Raw genomic sequence first — 16,779 nt, 5'->3', positions numbered from 1 at the left:
TTTGAAATCTGACCAAATTGGCTTGATTTTTTTGAAAAACACATGAAAAAGGTAAAGAGCAACTTAAGAAGAATTCACCCAAAACTAGTAATAAATTAGGTGGAAAAAAAGTACAAAAAACTTACCTGAAAGTTATTTAGGGAAAAAAAGTAAAAGAAAGGTAAAAACAGCAACAAAAACAAAAACAAAACAGAAATGACATCGGAAAGATATTTACACTTATAGTAATTATGCCACAACATTTTTTTCTCTTAAACATTGACCTGAGAGCTGATTTTAATTGTTCCACATTATGGGTCCTTCAGATCTGACAGGAAACTGTCTGGGCCCAGTTTCAACATTCACTTTGTCAAGAAGAAAAAGAGGCTTCTTGGATGTGTTGGACCAAACAATATTACAAAAGGAAAGGTGTGGAAATGTTAAGATATAATAAAACAAAAGGAAACTTTTAGGGTTAATCATAGTCCAGACTTTACACATTATTCATATTATTGTAGCTTATTGGGATGTTTTCAGCATGTTAATTCGGAACAAGCTTTCCTTCTACAATTAGTCCTAAAAACAGCCACTACAGACTAGAGTGACAGATATGCTGTCTATTTTGATCTCTTTAGTAATTACTATTTTACTTTTTCTTTTCTTCCTGATATAAACATTTATTCACGTCAAGTGAATTTGCAGCATTGCACATCTCTGTCTTTATTGCATTCATCAAAGACAGAAACAGACTGGTATCATCAGCAAATTAAATATCAAATACAGTTTAGTACACAGACACTCAGTCATTTATATAAATAAGAAAATGAAGAGATCCGAGGATCGGCCCTTGTGGGACCTCACACAAAATGTTTGTTTAGAGGAAAGAGTACTTTTGATAAGATAAATATTGCTTTCTATTTCTTTACTACTCACATAACCATTAAAGTACTGAACCTCGAAAGCCAAAAGGACTCATATTAGCCAATAAAATTCCCTGATTTACTGAATTGACAGTTTTTAAAAAAAGATTATTTATTATTATTGTTCTATTTTATCTTTCTTTCCAGGAAATAATAAAACCATGGGCATTCAACGTGAGCCAAAAAGACAACAATAATTATATATCAAATGCACAGTCAAAATACTGAGAATGGAAACAGCTATGCATAGCTATGTAAGAAAAATGAATATATATATATATATATATATATATATATATATATATATATATATATATTTATTTTTTTTTTTTAAATATGTCTATTTTTTCTCTCCTATGTGGATTGTCATATGCCGTCTCATGGTTGCTCTTATTTTAAATTGTTTACCACAAACTGAACAAATAAAGGGTTTCTCTTCTGTGTGAGTTATCATGTGACTCTTCAGATATGCTTTTTGTGAAAATCTTTGACCACAAACTGAGCAATTGAATGGTTTCTCTCCTGTGTGGATTTTCATGTGTTTCTGTAAAGTTCCACCCTGTGTAAAAGATTTCATACAAACTGAGCAGCTAAACGGTTTATCTCCTGTGTGGATTCTCATATGTTTCTGTAAAGTTCCACCCTGTGTAAAAGATTTCATACAAACTGAGCAGCTAAACGGTTTCTCTCCTGTATGAGTTCTCATGTGTATCTTCAGATCTCCACTTTCACTAAAAGCTTTACCACACACTGAGCAGCTGAATGGTTTCTCTCCTGTATGAGTTCTCATGTGTTTCTGTAAATTTCCATTCTGTGTAAAAGATTTCTTACAAAAGGAGCAGCTGAAAGGTTTCTCTCCTGTATGAGTTCTCATGTGTGTCTTCAGATGTTCACTAATGCCAAATCTTTTCCCACACTCAGAGCAGCTGAACGGTTTCTCACTGACTTGATCATTTTTCAGAGAGTTTAAACCTGACTGAGGTTCTCTGGTCTCCCTCCAATCATCACTGTCCTCAGTCTCAGGTTCAGAAGAGTCTCCAGTCTTGTCCTCAGTCTCTGGTTGTAAATGTGTATCTGGATGTGAGTTCCTGTCTGGTTCTGGTCCTCCACAGTCCTCTCCATCAGCTTCTGTTTCCATCTGTTCAGTTAGTCTTTGATGAAGCTGTGAGGACTGAGGTTTCTCTTCATCATCTTCACTCTTCACAGGGACAGGAGTGAATGGGAACTTGGTGATATCAGCCTCCTCCAGACCTTGAAGCTGCTCTCCCTCCTGACTGCTCCACAGCTCCTCCTGCTCCTCTTTAATGTGTGGGGGCTCTGGGTCCTCCTGCTCCTCTTTAATGTGTGGGGGATCTGGATCCTCCTGGTCCACACTGAAGCTCCAATCCTGTTGCTCCTCTTTAATAATCACTTTTTGTACATCTGAAGGAAAATCTGAAACACAGACAGACAGTTATGAATGTACATTTTGAGATTTTAACAGCTTTAACTCCATCACACATGACAAACTGTGAAAATAATCACACCAGTATTAATATCCCATTGAAAAAAACACATATATGGCTGTTTCTCAGATTTAAGGATATGTTCTGTTTGTCTTGAATGACAGTGAACTAAATACCATTTGAATTTTGATAGTTTTGATAGTTTAATCCATCCATCCATCCATTATCTTCTTATCCAGGGTTGGGGGCAGCAGGCTGAGCAAGGCATTCCAGACGTCCCTCTCCTCAGCAATATTTTCCTTCCTAAGGGATCCTGAGGTGTTCCCAGACCAGATGAGACATATAATCCCTCCAGAGTGCTCTGGGTTGGTCCCGGGGCAAACTACCAGCAGAACAGCAAACCTTCAACAGGAGGAATAAGGAGGATCCTGATCAGATGCCTGATCCACCTCAGCTGGCCCCTGTCGACGCCAAGAAGAAGCAGCTCTACTTCGAGCTCCCTCCGATGTCTGAGCTCTTCACCCTCCCTCTGACACTGAGCCCAGACACCCTACAGAGGAAACTCAACTCGTTTCCTTGTATCCGCAGTCTCATTCCTTCAATCACTACCTAAAACTAAGCCTACTACTCGCCAAACAGCGCTGCTGACCCTGACGCCTACCCCTGCAGGTGGTCGGCCCAAAGGGAAGTGGTAACATGTTGTTTAATTGGACACAGCCCAACGGAGCCCCATGGCTTAGGCCTGCACACCAGACCGTATCATCAATGTCTTCTTGAATCACTCGTAGTCTGGACCCTCTCCTGGGACCACTTTGCCACAAGAGACTCTACCAGGAGTTAGTTGCCCCAGACAACACAGCTCCCACGTTCACTAGGACATCCAAACCTCTCCACCATGTTAAGGTGGATTCACCTTCATTCACCTCCTATATGAAGAGGAAAAAGAAGAGGGCCAAGGATTGACCCTTGTGGGACCCCATGCAAGAAGTTTACTTTATGAAAAGAGAACTTTTGATTAGATGAATACCACTTTCTATTACATTAGTACCCACATAACCATTCAAGTATTGAATCCTAAAAGCCACAGGGACAAAATTTGGCAAATAAAATTTAATAGTCGAATTTTTGATAGCATTTTTAAGAATGATCCATCTTTTATTTAACTTTTCAGTAAAAGATTACAACCATGGACATTCACCGGAGGCAAAAAAAGGACAATAATTACTATGTACAAATGTTAAGCAATGTAAAACACTGAAAATACATAGTTCTATAAAAAAGAAATTTATAATAAAGAAGCACTTCAAAAGCTTTCCATAAATTCAGATAAATTCCTCCTATGTATTTAATGTTATCAAGGGTTGATGTCATTTTACCAATAAAGTGTAAAAACGCCATGTGAGTCGAGTAATTTCTGTGAAGACATTTAAAATTAAGATGTTTCGATCTGTTGAGTCGAGCTGCTGGCTGGAGGCTCTGCCTCTCTGTTCTCCTCAGTTTGACTCTGATGAAGCTCTGAGGAATGACCACCGACACATTTATGTCTTTTGACTTGATGACGCCAAACAAATCTTTGGTTACAAACACTGCAGCTGAACAGTTTCTCTCTTGTGTGATGTGCCATGTGGTGTGTCAGATGAACCTTCTGTATAAATACTTTATCACACAATGAGCAACTGAAAGGTTTCTCTCCTGTATGAGTTTTCATATGATTCTTTAGCAAAGCTTTTCGCGAAAATCTTTGACAACATATAATGCAGGTCAAAGGTTTCTCTCCTGTGTGGATTTTCATGTGATTCTTTAAAGTTCCACCTTGTGTAAAAGATTTCTTACAAACTGAGCAGCTAAAAGGCTTTTCTCCTGTATGAGTTCTCATGTGATTCTTAAGATTTCCACTATCACTGAAAGATTTATCACACACAGAGCAGCTGAAAGGTTTCTCTCCTGTATGAGTTCTCATGTGTCCCTTCAGATGTCCACTTTCACTGAAAGCTTTACCACACACTGAGCAGCTGAAAGGTTTCTCTCCTGTATGAGTTCTCATGTGTCCCCTCAGATGTCCACTTTCACCGAAAGCTTTACCACACACTGAGCAGCTGAAAGGTTTCTCTCCTGTATGAGCTCTCATGTGTCCCTTCAGATGTCCACTTTCACTGAAAGTTTTACCACACACTGAGCAGATAAATGGCTTATCTCCTGTATGAGTAATCATATGTCTCTGTAAATGTCCATTCTGTGTAAAAGATTTCCTACAAACTGGGCAGCTGAAAGGTTTCTCTCCTGTATGAGATCTCATGTGTATCTTCAGATGCGACTTGAAGTTAAAACTTTTCTCACACTCAGAGCAGCTGAATGGTTTCTCACTGACTCGATCATTTTTCAGAGAGTTTAAACCTGACTGAGGTTCTCTGGTCTCCCTCCAATCATCACTGTCCTCAGTCTCAGGTTCAGAAGAGTCTCCAGTCTTGTCCTCAGTCTCTGGTTGTAAATGTGTATCTGGATGTGAGTTCCTGTCTGGTCCTGGTCCTCCACAGTCCTCTCCATCAGCTTCTGTTTCCATCTGTTCAGTTAGTCTTTGATGAAGCTGTGAGGACTGAGGTTTCTCTTCATCATCTTCACTCTTCACAGGGACAGGAGTGAATGGGAACTTGGTGATATCAGCCTCCTCCAGACCTTGAAGCTGCTCTCCCTCCTGACTGCTCCACAGCTCCTCCTGCTCCTCTTTAATGTGTGGGGGCTCTAGGTCCTCCTGGTCCTCTTTAATGTGTGAGGGCTCCAGGTCCTCCTGGTCCTCTTCAATGTGTAGGGGCTCTGGGTCCTCCTGGTCCTCTTCAATGTGTTGGGGCTGTGGGTCCTCCTGGTCCTCTTCAATGTGTGGGGGTTCTGGTTCCTCCTGCTCCTCTTTCAGGTGTGGGGGCTCTGGGTCCTCCTGATTCACACTGGAGCTCCACTCCTGCTGCTCCTCTTCACCAATGATCACTTTTCGTACACCTGAAGGTAAAGCTGAAACACAGACATACAGTTATCAATGTACATTTGAACATTTTGTCTTTTACTTTTTCACGACACATGACAACCTCCATAACCACATCGATTTGAATAATCCATTATACCAATGATTTGCCAGTTCCTCAAATGGAATGTAATTTGCTTTTGTTTGTTATAAATGATTGCAAACTAAATACCTTTTGGTTTTCAATTGTTCCATTCATCCATCCATCCATCCATTATCTTATCCCGGGTTGGGTCATGGGGTAGCAGGCCAAGCAAGGCATTCTAAAAATATCTCTCCTCAGCAACATTTTTCATCCTGGAGGATCCCGAGGCGTTCCCAGACCAGATGAGATATATAATGCCTCCAGCATGTTCTGGGTCTGTCCTGGAGACTCGTATCAGTTGGATGTGCCCGAAACACCTCTAATGAGAAGCACCCAAGGGGCATCCTGATCAGATGCCCGAACAACCACAACTGGCCCCTTTCGACATTAAGTAGCAGCATCTGCCACCCAAACCTCATGACCATAGATGAGAGTTGGGGTGTAGATGGATTGGTAAATAAAGAGCTTTGCCTTTCAGCTCATCCCTGCCTTTACCATGATGGGCCAGCGCAATGACAGTATCATGACTGATGCCATGCACAGCTGCCTATCAAGCTCCATTTTACTTTCATTAATGAACAAGACCCCAAGCAACTTAAAACTCCTTCTCTAGGGGCAGTAGGTCTCTCACAACCAAGGAGGGAATCCACCATTTTCCAACAGAGAACTATGGCCTCAGACTTGGAGGTGCTGGCTCTCATCTTGACAACTTCAGGAAATCACCCCAGTGCACACTTGAGGTCACAGTGTAATGAAGCCAACAGAACCACATCATCTGTGAAGAGCAGATATGCAATTCAGAGATTCCCAAACCAGATTTCTTCTTTACCTTTCCTCCTCCAAGATCTTATCCATAAATATCACAAAAAGAATTGGGGACAAGGGACAGCCCTGGCTGAGGCCAACACCAGGAACATGTTTGACTTTACACCGATGGCTTGTAACAACAAACCCAGTACCCCATATTCCTGCAGTACCCCCAGAGCACATCCGGAGGGATGCAGTAACACGCCTTGTCCAAGCCTACACAACACATTGGATGAGCAAACTCCCACAACCCCTCCAGGAGCACTTTTAGGGTCAAGAGCTGGTCCACATTCAACTGCCTGGGCGGAATCCACATTTCTCTTTCAGATTCTGATGTTTGACAATCAGACAGAGCTTCATTTCGAGCACCCTAGAATCAACTTTTCCAGGGAGGCTGAGCAGTGTGATACTCCTGCCACTCTACTTGCTCTGCGCCCCAATCAAAAGACATCATAAAGGCTTGTCAGCCAAGGCAGCCCAACAATGTCCAGAGCCTTCAGCATCTCAGGTTGAATCTCATCCACACCTGATGCCTTGCTGCTGAGGAGCTTCTTGTCTACCTCAGAGATCTCTGCCAAGATATGGAAGACAGTTCCCCCGAGTCTTTAGACAGAACTTTGTTAAGGCCAACCGAATGTCCTCCATAGCCTCCCTCATTTCTTCCCACATCCAGTTTTTGCTTTGGAAACCACCACAGCCACAGCCCTTCTGGTCATCAGTACCTGAGTGCTGCTTCAGCAGACCTCTGGGCCAACCAAGCCCAGAAGCCTTCTTCTTCAGCCTGACAGTTTCCTTCACCGCTGGTGTTCACTGGCAGGTTCTTAGGTTGCCACCACATCAGGCACTAACAACATTCTGACCACAACTTTTAGCAGCTTCCACCATATCGGAGGCTTTGAACATGGCCAACTCAGACTCTATGTCCCCAACCTTCCGCTGGACCTCATGGACAGGGGCCTCAGCCACATTCCCACTTCACCCTCACTGCTTGTTGGGTTTACTTGGACTGTCTGGCAGACTGCCCCACCATCTGATCCAACTTGTCACATTGTGGCAATCAGCTGTCAGCTCTGATCCTCTCTCCACCCAAGTGTCCAAGACATACAGCAGCAGGTCACCTGTTTCAACTACAAAGTCAGTATTAGATCTTTGGCTTAGGGTGTTCTGGTATCAAGTACACTTATGAACCTCCCTTTACTCAAAAATTGTCTTTGTTATGGACAATCCATGATGAACATATCCCTGCCAGTGGTTGGCCAAGAATTGAAGAAGTCACTTGGATGAAAGGTTGAAATATTTTCAAGACTCAAGAAAGTCCAAGTGATTATGATATCACAATTACCATGACCTGGACAACTGAGAACCTTCACCAACATCATTACCACACCCACCTGGTGCCTCAAACCCTGGGCAAGTCCATTAAAGTTGAGAGTCCAGCCCCTCTCCAGGATTTTGGTCACTAATAGTATACTTGGAAGTGTGCCCCACACTTGGTACTGCTTGACCTCCTGCACCAGCTCTGGTTCCTTCCTTGCCAGAGAGGTGACATTCCACATCCCTAAAACCAATGTACGATGCCAGGGGTCAGCATGTCTGTGTCCCTGCCCCCTCTGTCTGCAATCTGGCACACAATGCTGCTGACCCAGATGCCTACCCCTGCAGGTAGTTGTTTCTTTCTTGTTTCTTTGTTCAAAGCCCGACATAGTCTCACGGCCCAAAGCCCCACGCCCAGGACATTTGCTGGAGAGCACCCCTCTGGTCTTTTAGGACCCAAGTAATGATGTTTGCTTTATGAAAAGAGAGCTTTTCATTATATAAGTATTGTTTACATAAATACATATATTTATATTGCTTTTATTTTGCACTGACGAAACCACCGAAGTGCTGGACCTTGAAAAACAAAACAATTTTATGTAGCTAATAAAATTTTGATATCAAATGTATTGCCTTTTTCATATTTTATTTGACTTTTTAGAAATGATTACAACAACCATGAGCATTCAATGTGAGCCAAAGACAATTATACTACATATAAATATATAGCCATGTGAAATACAGAAACTATATAGCTGTGCAACAAAGGGAGTTAAAGTAAAGAAATACGTCAAAATCTTTTCATGATTTAGAAAAATGTATTCTATGTATGCATTGTTTTCTATGGCTGACGTAATTTTACCAAAATGCTGTATAAAAACCGTATACATTGAGTAATATTTGCAAATTGTTATAATAATAAGATGTATTCATCTGTTCAGTTGAGCTGCTGGCTGGACGCTCTGCCCCTCTGTTCTCCTCAGTTGGAATCTCATGAAGCTGAGGATTGACGACCAACACATTTATGTTGCAAGGCCACTGCACAGTTTCTCTCCTGTGTGATGTGCCATGTGGGGTATCAGTTGTAACCTCGGTATAAATCTTTAATCACACAATAAACATCTGAGTGTTTTCTCTCCTGCATGAGTTTTCACGTGACTCTTCAGGTAGACTTACTGCAAGAATCTTTGATGAGAAATTATACAATACAAAAGTTAGTCTCCTGTATGGATTTTTATGTGATTCTTCAAAGTTTCACTTTGTGTAAAAGATCTATTACATACTAAGCAGCTGTAAGGCTTTTCTCCTGTATGAATTCTTATATGTTTCTTTAAATATCTACTTTCACTAAAAGATTTACCACACACTGAGCAGCTGAAAGGTTTCTCTCCTGTATGAGTTCTCATGTGTCCTTTCAAATGTCCACTTTCACTAAAGGCTCTACTGCACACTGAGCAACTGAATGGTTTTTCCCCTGTATGAGTTCTCATGTGTCCTTTCAGATTTCCACTTTCACTGAAAGCTTTACCACACACTGAGCAACTGAATGGTTTTTCTCCTGTATGAGTTCTTATGTGTCCCTTCAGATGTCCACTTTCTCTGAAAGCTTTACCACACATTGCGCAAATGAATGCCTTCTCTCCTGTGTGAGTAATCATGTGTCTCCGTAAATGTCCACCTTGTGTGAAGGATTTTTTACAAACTGAGCAGCTGAATGGTTTCTCTCCTGTATGAGATCTCATGTGTACCTTCAGATTTCCTTTTAGGGCAAATCTTTTATCACAATCAGAGCAGCTAAATGGTTTCTCTCCAGCATTACATCTCAAATCACTGAAAGGGACTTCATCTGCCTCTTTGGTCTCCTTCCAATCATCACTGCAATCAGTCTCTGGTTCAGAAGATTCTCCAGTGTCAGAGCAGCCAAGTGGGTTTTCAGTGGAAAAACTCATCAGAGATTTTTCTGGGACTTCATTGTTATTGTAACAGTTCAAACCTGACTGAGGTTCTCTGGTCTCCTCCCAATCATCAATACTGACTTCAATCTCAGCTATGAAAGACTCTCCAGTCTTGTCCTCGGGGCCTGGTTGTAAATGTGTATCTGGATGTGAGTTCCTGTCTGGTTCTGGTCCTCCACAGTCCTCTCCATCAGCTTCTGTTTCCATCTGTTCAGTTAGTCTTTGATGAAGCTGTGAGGACTGAGGTTTCTCTTCATCATCTTCACTCTTCACAGGGACAGGAGTGAATGGGAACTTGGTGATATCAGCCTCCTCCAGACCTTGAAGCTGCTCTCCCTCCTGACTGCTCCACAGCTCCTCCTGCTCCTCTTTAATGTGTGGGGGCTCTGGGTCCTCCTGCTCCTCTTTAATGTGTGGGGGCTCTGGGTCCTCCTGGTCCTCTTTAATGTGTGGGGGCTCTGGGTCCTCCTGCTCCTCTTTAATGTGTGGGGGCTCTGGGTCCTCCTGGTCCACACAGGAGGGGGGAGCCTCTTCTTTAACCACCAGCAGCTGCTGTTCTTCTTTAACAATAATCACTTTCTGGACATCTGAAGGTAAAACTGAAACACAGACAGACATTTATCAATGTACATTTGGGCATTTTAACAGCTATAGCTCCGTGACACATGATAAACTCCATCAATGAAAATTAATCAGCAGCAATTTTAATACTCCTCAAATATAAGCTTTCATCCATCCATCCACTATCTTCTGCTTATCTGGGGTCGGGTCTCAGGGGCAGCAGGCTGAGCAAAGTTAGCCAGACATTCTCCACAGCAATGCTTTCTAGCTCACCTTGGGGGATCCCGAGGTGTTCCCAGACCAGATGAGATATATAATCTCTCCAGAGTGTTCTGGGTGGGGCCCTGGGGCAGACTACCAGCTGGACAAAAAACCTTTAACAGGAGCAACCAGGAGGATCCTGATCAGATGTTGAACGTTCTCCACAGAAAGGAGCCGTGGTTCTACTTTGAGCTCCCGCTGGTGTCTGAGCTCTTCACCCTCTCTCTGAGGCTGAGCCCCAACACTCTACACAGGAAACTCATTTCAGAGTCGTATATCTGCCATCTCTTTTTTTTCGGTCACTACCCAAAGCTCAGGACCATACGTGAGGATCGGGACATAGATGGACCTGGAAATCAAAAGCTTTGCCTTTGGACTCAGCTCCCTGTTGTCTTAGGGTTTGCCAGAACTTTGTTTAGATCAACCCAAATATCCTCCATAACCTCCTAGAGTTGCTTCTTCATCCAGGCTTTTGCTTTGGCGACCATCAAAGCTGCAGCTCTTGTGGCCAAACTGGTAACCATCTGCTGCTTCAGGAGACACTTGGGCCCAAAAGACCTCCTTCTTCAGGCTGACTGCCTCCTTCTTAGGTTGCCACCACAACACTACTACAGCACTAGGGGTCATCAAATATTGATTATTGATCTTAATGAGACCAATAACCAATATGAGTAAATAAATGAAAATATTTGTTGAAATTTAGAACTTGGAATGTAACAAACTCTTAAAAAAACATTTGCTTTCTTTAGCAAATGTTAAATATATACAGCAAGTCCCCAGCAACTTCTCAGAAGAAAAGTTCAGTGAAAATTTAAATTAAAAAATAAATGAATAAAAATAGCTCTCTAAAGTTTTACAAAGTGAAAGTTTCTGCGTGTATTGCAGACTGCCCTCTCTGGTGTTGGTTGAGTGTAATACACACAATTCATTAATTAATTTTATCGACGATCATTAAAATAAAATGCTGATACAGATAATCGGCAAAATGCCAAATATCAGCTCCGCTAATCAGCTACGCTGATAATCTGTCAACCCCTAACGGCACAGATGACCTTCCAAACACAACTTTTAGCCTTTACAATGGAGCCTTTGAACATGGCTGTTTCAACAATAGCTGGAGATCTCTTCTCAATGGCTCACAGGCACATCGAGGTGACCCCTCATTCAGCGGCGCTCAGCTGGGGCTCACGAGCATACCGACACCTGCCTGGTGCCTCTAACCTTGGGAGGCTCCAGAAAAAGCAAGAGCCCTGTCCCACTTCAGGACAACCAATGTGCATTAATCAATGATCCCAGCCTGAAGCACACACACTGAAACGGGCTGATAGTAGCACACTTTGGCTCCGTTTGATCTCATTTACAGTAAACATCACCATGAACGTGTTTTCTAAATAGTACACACATTTTAAATAACACACCGAGTTCTCACCATCTCATATGTGATTATATCTTCAGTATGATCTCGTGCACACAGCTGAGAGGTTAACCTATAGTGTATATTTAATATAGACTATTCAGTGCGGACACAGAGACGCTTCATTGATATTAAAACACGCTGTCAGACCTTCATATTTACATACTTTTACTGCACATTATGAGCCAGAAATTTACCTCAATATGTAGAACAGATGTTACTGATCAGATACAGAATAACACAGCAGCTGATGATGAGGGAGGAGGAGAGAGAGGAGAGAGGAGGTGGAGAGGAGAGAGGGGAGAGAGGGGAGGAGGTGGAGAGAAAGAAAAGACAGGAGAGAGAGGAAAGAGATGAGGAGATGAGAGGGAGGAGGTGGAGGGAAGAAGAGGAGAGAGAGGATGTGGAGAGCAGAGGAGGAGGAGAGAGAAGAGGAGGAGGAGAGATCACCAGTTCCCTCCAACCTGCAAACAGCACCTCTTACACAGCACATCTCTTCAAACAGCTGGAGGTCATTAACAACATTATAGTATTGATACTCGGCCCTCAGGTGCACAGAGACCAGCCCCTTAAACAGAACTCAGGGTCCACCAGCCGTGAACCCTGAAGCCTGTTACGCCTCATGAGCCAAGTAGCCAGCTTAGCCTGGACAAACAAGAAGTTCATCAAAATATTGGTGTCCTTGATCCGGGCAGAATACCCGGGCCCCGGTACGTATGACCCCTCAGAGAAGGCCACACCCATCTTCCCACAGACTGCAGATAGTAGAGACAGGAGGGACAACGTACGAGGACACTCCACAAACACGATACACAGATTCAGTTACAGAAGGTTTACGTTACAGAACACACAGCCCTCCCCCACACTGTCGTCCACTTTAGACAGAAAGCTGTTTGTTGCCATGGCCCCATGTAACACCCTCCACTGCAGATCTTATGACCTCTTAGATTGAAGGAGCTTATACAGCACCCTCCACCTGAACCCTGACATCGTCTGTCCCTCAAAGCAGTACTGCCACTGATGTTCCCTGACCCCTGACCTCCTTCAATGCTGCAAAGTTCTTCACCTTCACCAGTGCTACATACAGAGATTTCCCCCTTACACCCTCAAAGCAACCCAGGCTTGGAGAAGGACAGCAGCCCTTCTTCCTCCTGCCAGTCCTCTGGACCTGCCGCCAACCTCAGAGCCGGGAAAAGTGGAGGCATCTCCCCCCTCATCCTACTGAAGAAGCCCAGGGCTGACGGAGACAGCGAGCCCAACGCCTGTCCTCTAAACCTCTCCAGACATCTCAGAGATTTGACACCTGACTCACCCTGAAGCAGCTCTGCAGGGTCCTAGAGGAGGTGCTGCCAAGCCGGAGCAAAGGGCTATGGAAGATGGGTTCTTCCCACACCTATGGTCCAGGCCCCACTGCCTCATCTTGAGAGTGTCTGAGTGTCCACCAGTACTTTGGGACTGCACCATAGAACGGCAACAATCTCATGATATCCACAGCCCCCAGCCTCAACAGGGAGAGCTGACGGTCCAGCCCAGTGCCGCTAGCCCTTTGCAGCAGTGCCCATGCCGGTTCGCCCAAGCAAATATCAGCACGGTACAGCAGCCTCTGGGCTGCCTGGAGCCTAAAGGTCACCACTCTGCTCCCCAAGTCAACCAGTGCTTGGCCACCCTCATCAACTGGCAGAAACAGCGCCAATGACGACCAGACCAAAAGATATCCACCAGACTCCTCTGTAGCTTTTCCAAAAGGCCCCCAGGTGGGTTAAGAACTGCCAGCTTGTGCCACAGTGAAGACGCCACCAAGTTGTTAATAATCAGAGTCCGGCCTCTGTAGGAGACCTGAGAGAGGATCCACCTCCACTTCGCCAGCCGACAAGGTCCCTCCCAGTTCTTGCCAACCCAGCCCTCCAAGCCAAGGTACACCCCTAACACCTTCAGTCTCTCCCTATTCCACTCTAACTGCCCTGGTAGCTGTGGGATCTTCAGCCTCCTCCACTCCCTACACAATAGTGCCCCACTCTTCCCCGAGTTTACTTTGGCAGAGGACGCCCTTTGGTAAATCTGCAGTGCAACCACCAGTGCCTGCAGATTCTCATCATTTTTAACCAGCATAGACACGATGTCTGCATAGGCTGACACTATAACTGAGGTCTTAAAACCTTACTCCAACCCCACTCCCCCCTGCACCTTCCTACGTAGCAAGACTAGCAAAGGATCAATGGCAATAGTGTACAGTTGCCCTGACAGCAAACAGCCCTGCCTGATCCCCCTGCCTAGCAGCCCTAGTCTACACAACCCCCCGGCTACCTTTACTAGACACAAGGCCCCAGCGTACAGCAACTTCACCCCAGCAATAAACTGCTCCCCCACTCCAAAAGCATGTAAGGCCTTAAACAGGTACCCATGGTCCACCCTGTCAAAGGCCTTCTCCTGATTCAGACTAAGAAGACCAAACTTCACATTACAGAGTCTTGCCAAGTCCATCATATCACACAGGAGATGCAGGTTATCATGAATCTAATGTCCTGGGACACAGTAAGTCTGGTTAGAGTGTATCAGTGCCTCCAAGTACCCCTACGGCCAGTTCGCTAAGCTCTTGGAAAGATTTTAAAATCCACACAGAGCAGAGCCACCGGCCACTTCCTCAAGTCACTTCAATCCCCTTTTGTAGGTAGCAGAGTCAGGACTGCTCTGCGACAACCGAACGGTAGCTCATCCGCACATAGGCACTCCTGCACCACCTCACACCAGTCCGGGCCCAGCACTGACCAGAATCCCTTATCAAACTCTGCTGGCAGACCATCAACACCTGGGGAGTGTCCAGACAACATCTGTGCCACTGCCCCGCTCAACTCCAGGACGGAGACCAGGGTGTCCAGGGCCTCCCTTTGGGCCGAGGAGAGCTGCGGCAAACCCTCCAGTATCTCCTGGACACAGGCTGGATCACAGTCACATCACACTGCATACAGTCTGTGGGAGAAATCCACAGCCCCCCCCCCACAGCATCCATCTCATTTAACATGGAAAAACTAGCCCTGACAAAAGCCGCCGTTTCTCTGTCCTGGAGAACGGAGCCCGAAGAGGAGAGGAGGAGGGAGGAGAGAGAGGAGATGAGGAGAGAGAGAAGGACAGAGAGGAGGAGAGAGGAGAGAGAGGAGAGGAGGAGAGAGGAGACGAGGAGAGAGAGAAGGACAGAGAGGAGGAGAGAGAGGAGGAGAGGAGAGGAGGAGAGAGGAGACGAGGAGAGAGAGGAGAGGAGAGAGAGGAGAGGAGGAGACAGGAGAGAGAGGAGAGGAGGAGAGAGGAGGAGAGAGGAGGAGAGGAGGAGAGAGGAGGAGACAGGCTGTGTGTGCGTTATTGTGCAGATAAGAATGTCAGGGAATAACTGGCCTAAATAATTATAACTCTGATGTCTTTATGAATTAGATTTGACAGAAATATTAAATGGTGGTAAATAATCGTTGGTTTCCCAGTGAAGAAAGTCTTCGTGTGCAGCTGCATGTGAGACTTTCATTGACCTGCGAGACTTTTTCCTCTGTGAGGTTTTAAATTGTTCTTCAATAAGAGCTCCCTGTCCGTCAGTCTGACGGCTGATCAGCTGATCACCATCTGTTACTGACGTCGCTTCAGACTGACGCTGTGGGACTGAGGATTTCACACTGTCACCTCCTCTCCTCTCGCATCTCCTACTCGACTCCTCCGCTCGCATCTCCTGTGGGAGGGACTAAGATACTAGCAAAGGAGGCAAGTGAAGGAAGCTTGGAGTCAGATTAGGATAGTGAAAAGCAGCCTGTGTGTTCTGAGATGTTAACCTTCAAAGATTTTACATTCCAATCAGCAAAAATATGAATCTTTTATTTGTTAAATATAAAGTCCAAACATGCATATAATTAAGAAAAGAAACACCTCACATGTTGTTGTCATGGATTAAGAATATATGAATGAATCAGTTTGGACAGAAATGTCAGATAGAACCTGATAATTAAAAAAAAGTTTTGATGCTGCCGTCACACCTGAGACCACGTGACGACTTTGATTTTTGTGCCAGGTGACAGTCAGCAGAGGGCGGGAGTTTCTCTCTGTTTACAGATTTCAGTCTAAGAGTCAAACTTCATTATTAAAGATATCAAAACCTCAAACAGACTGAACACACGAACAGGAACCAACAACACTGAACCTGACCCGTTCACACTGAGACCAGGTTCTACAGCTCTCTGTGTGGAACCAACAAACACTCTGGAACCACACGGGTTCTCTCAGCGGGAACCACCGAGCTAACGTTAGCAGCTAGCTGCACGAGCTAACCTGAGCTAACGTTAGCTGCTAGTGATCGTTGGTTGCCGTTGTTGGTTGCTTGGTAACGTCAGCGGATGCAGTGATGTGCAGCTAATAGAAATAGTTAAATAGAAACAACAGAAGAGACAGACAGACCTGCTTCTCTCCGCAGCTTCATGTCGGACTGTAAAAACTCTTCCCGCTCTTTTCTCTCCTCCATCGAGCTGCTGCTGACAGCCGGAAGTTGTTCACTCCAAGTGTCCAATCAGATGATCACGAGCCGCCGTTTGATTCAATCGATAAAATAAATCATTTCTGTCCTGATTTACACTCAGCTAACATGCTAACACATGCTAACAGTGCTCCGTCACAAAGACGCCCCGAGACCCGGAAACGCTAATACCACTTCCGCTATACTCCGCTGGCCTTCAAAATAAAATATTTTATCCACGTGTGTGCGTGCGTAAAATTTGCCCAAAAAGAAATCAGCTCACACAACACTGTAACACACTGAAGATGTCCTCATTTAAAACTCACATAAATTCAGAGGTTTACTGAAAATAACATTTTTTTTTAATCAACAGTTTTGAAGAGAACCAAATTTTCCCCTGGAAGATGGGTAGATGAGGCTTTTGAGAGGGAAAACGGCCACATGTGAGGGGCTGATGGACTGTCTGGCTGTCGAGGGTTTTTCAAGTTATTATCGTAACCTACAACTGAAACTAAGACGAAAGAGAAACTATGAAAAATGTT

At 44.4% G+C, this 16,779-nt stretch overlaps 1 protein-coding gene across 1 annotated transcript; it reads right to left on the bottom strand.

The window, feature by feature from the left end:
- Positions 1–1,215: 1,215 nt before the first annotated feature.
- On the bottom strand, positions 1,216–16,739 carry LOC121965818 (uncharacterized). The gene is made up of 3 exons (XM_088090712.1): positions 16,183–16,739; positions 4,343–5,347; positions 1,216–2,333 (listed from the first exon to the last, which is right to left on the bottom strand). The coding sequence occupies exons 1-3, from the start codon at positions 16,244–16,246 to the stop codon at positions 1,240–1,242; spliced, it is 2,163 nt and encodes a 720-aa protein (XP_087946838.1). The 5' UTR covers positions 16,247–16,739; the 3' UTR covers positions 1,216–1,239.
- Positions 16,740–16,779: the final 40 nt, after the last annotated feature.

This window comes from Plectropomus leopardus, chromosome 17, assembly GCF_026936395.1.
Source record: "Plectropomus leopardus strain MGB_pleo_1.0 chromosome 17, ASM2693639v1, whole genome shotgun sequence".
NCBI lineage: Eukaryota > Metazoa > Chordata > Actinopteri > Perciformes > Serranidae > Plectropomus > Plectropomus leopardus.
Note: the sequence above shows the minus strand (reverse complement) of the source record. Positions and strands in the feature narration are given on the sequence as shown.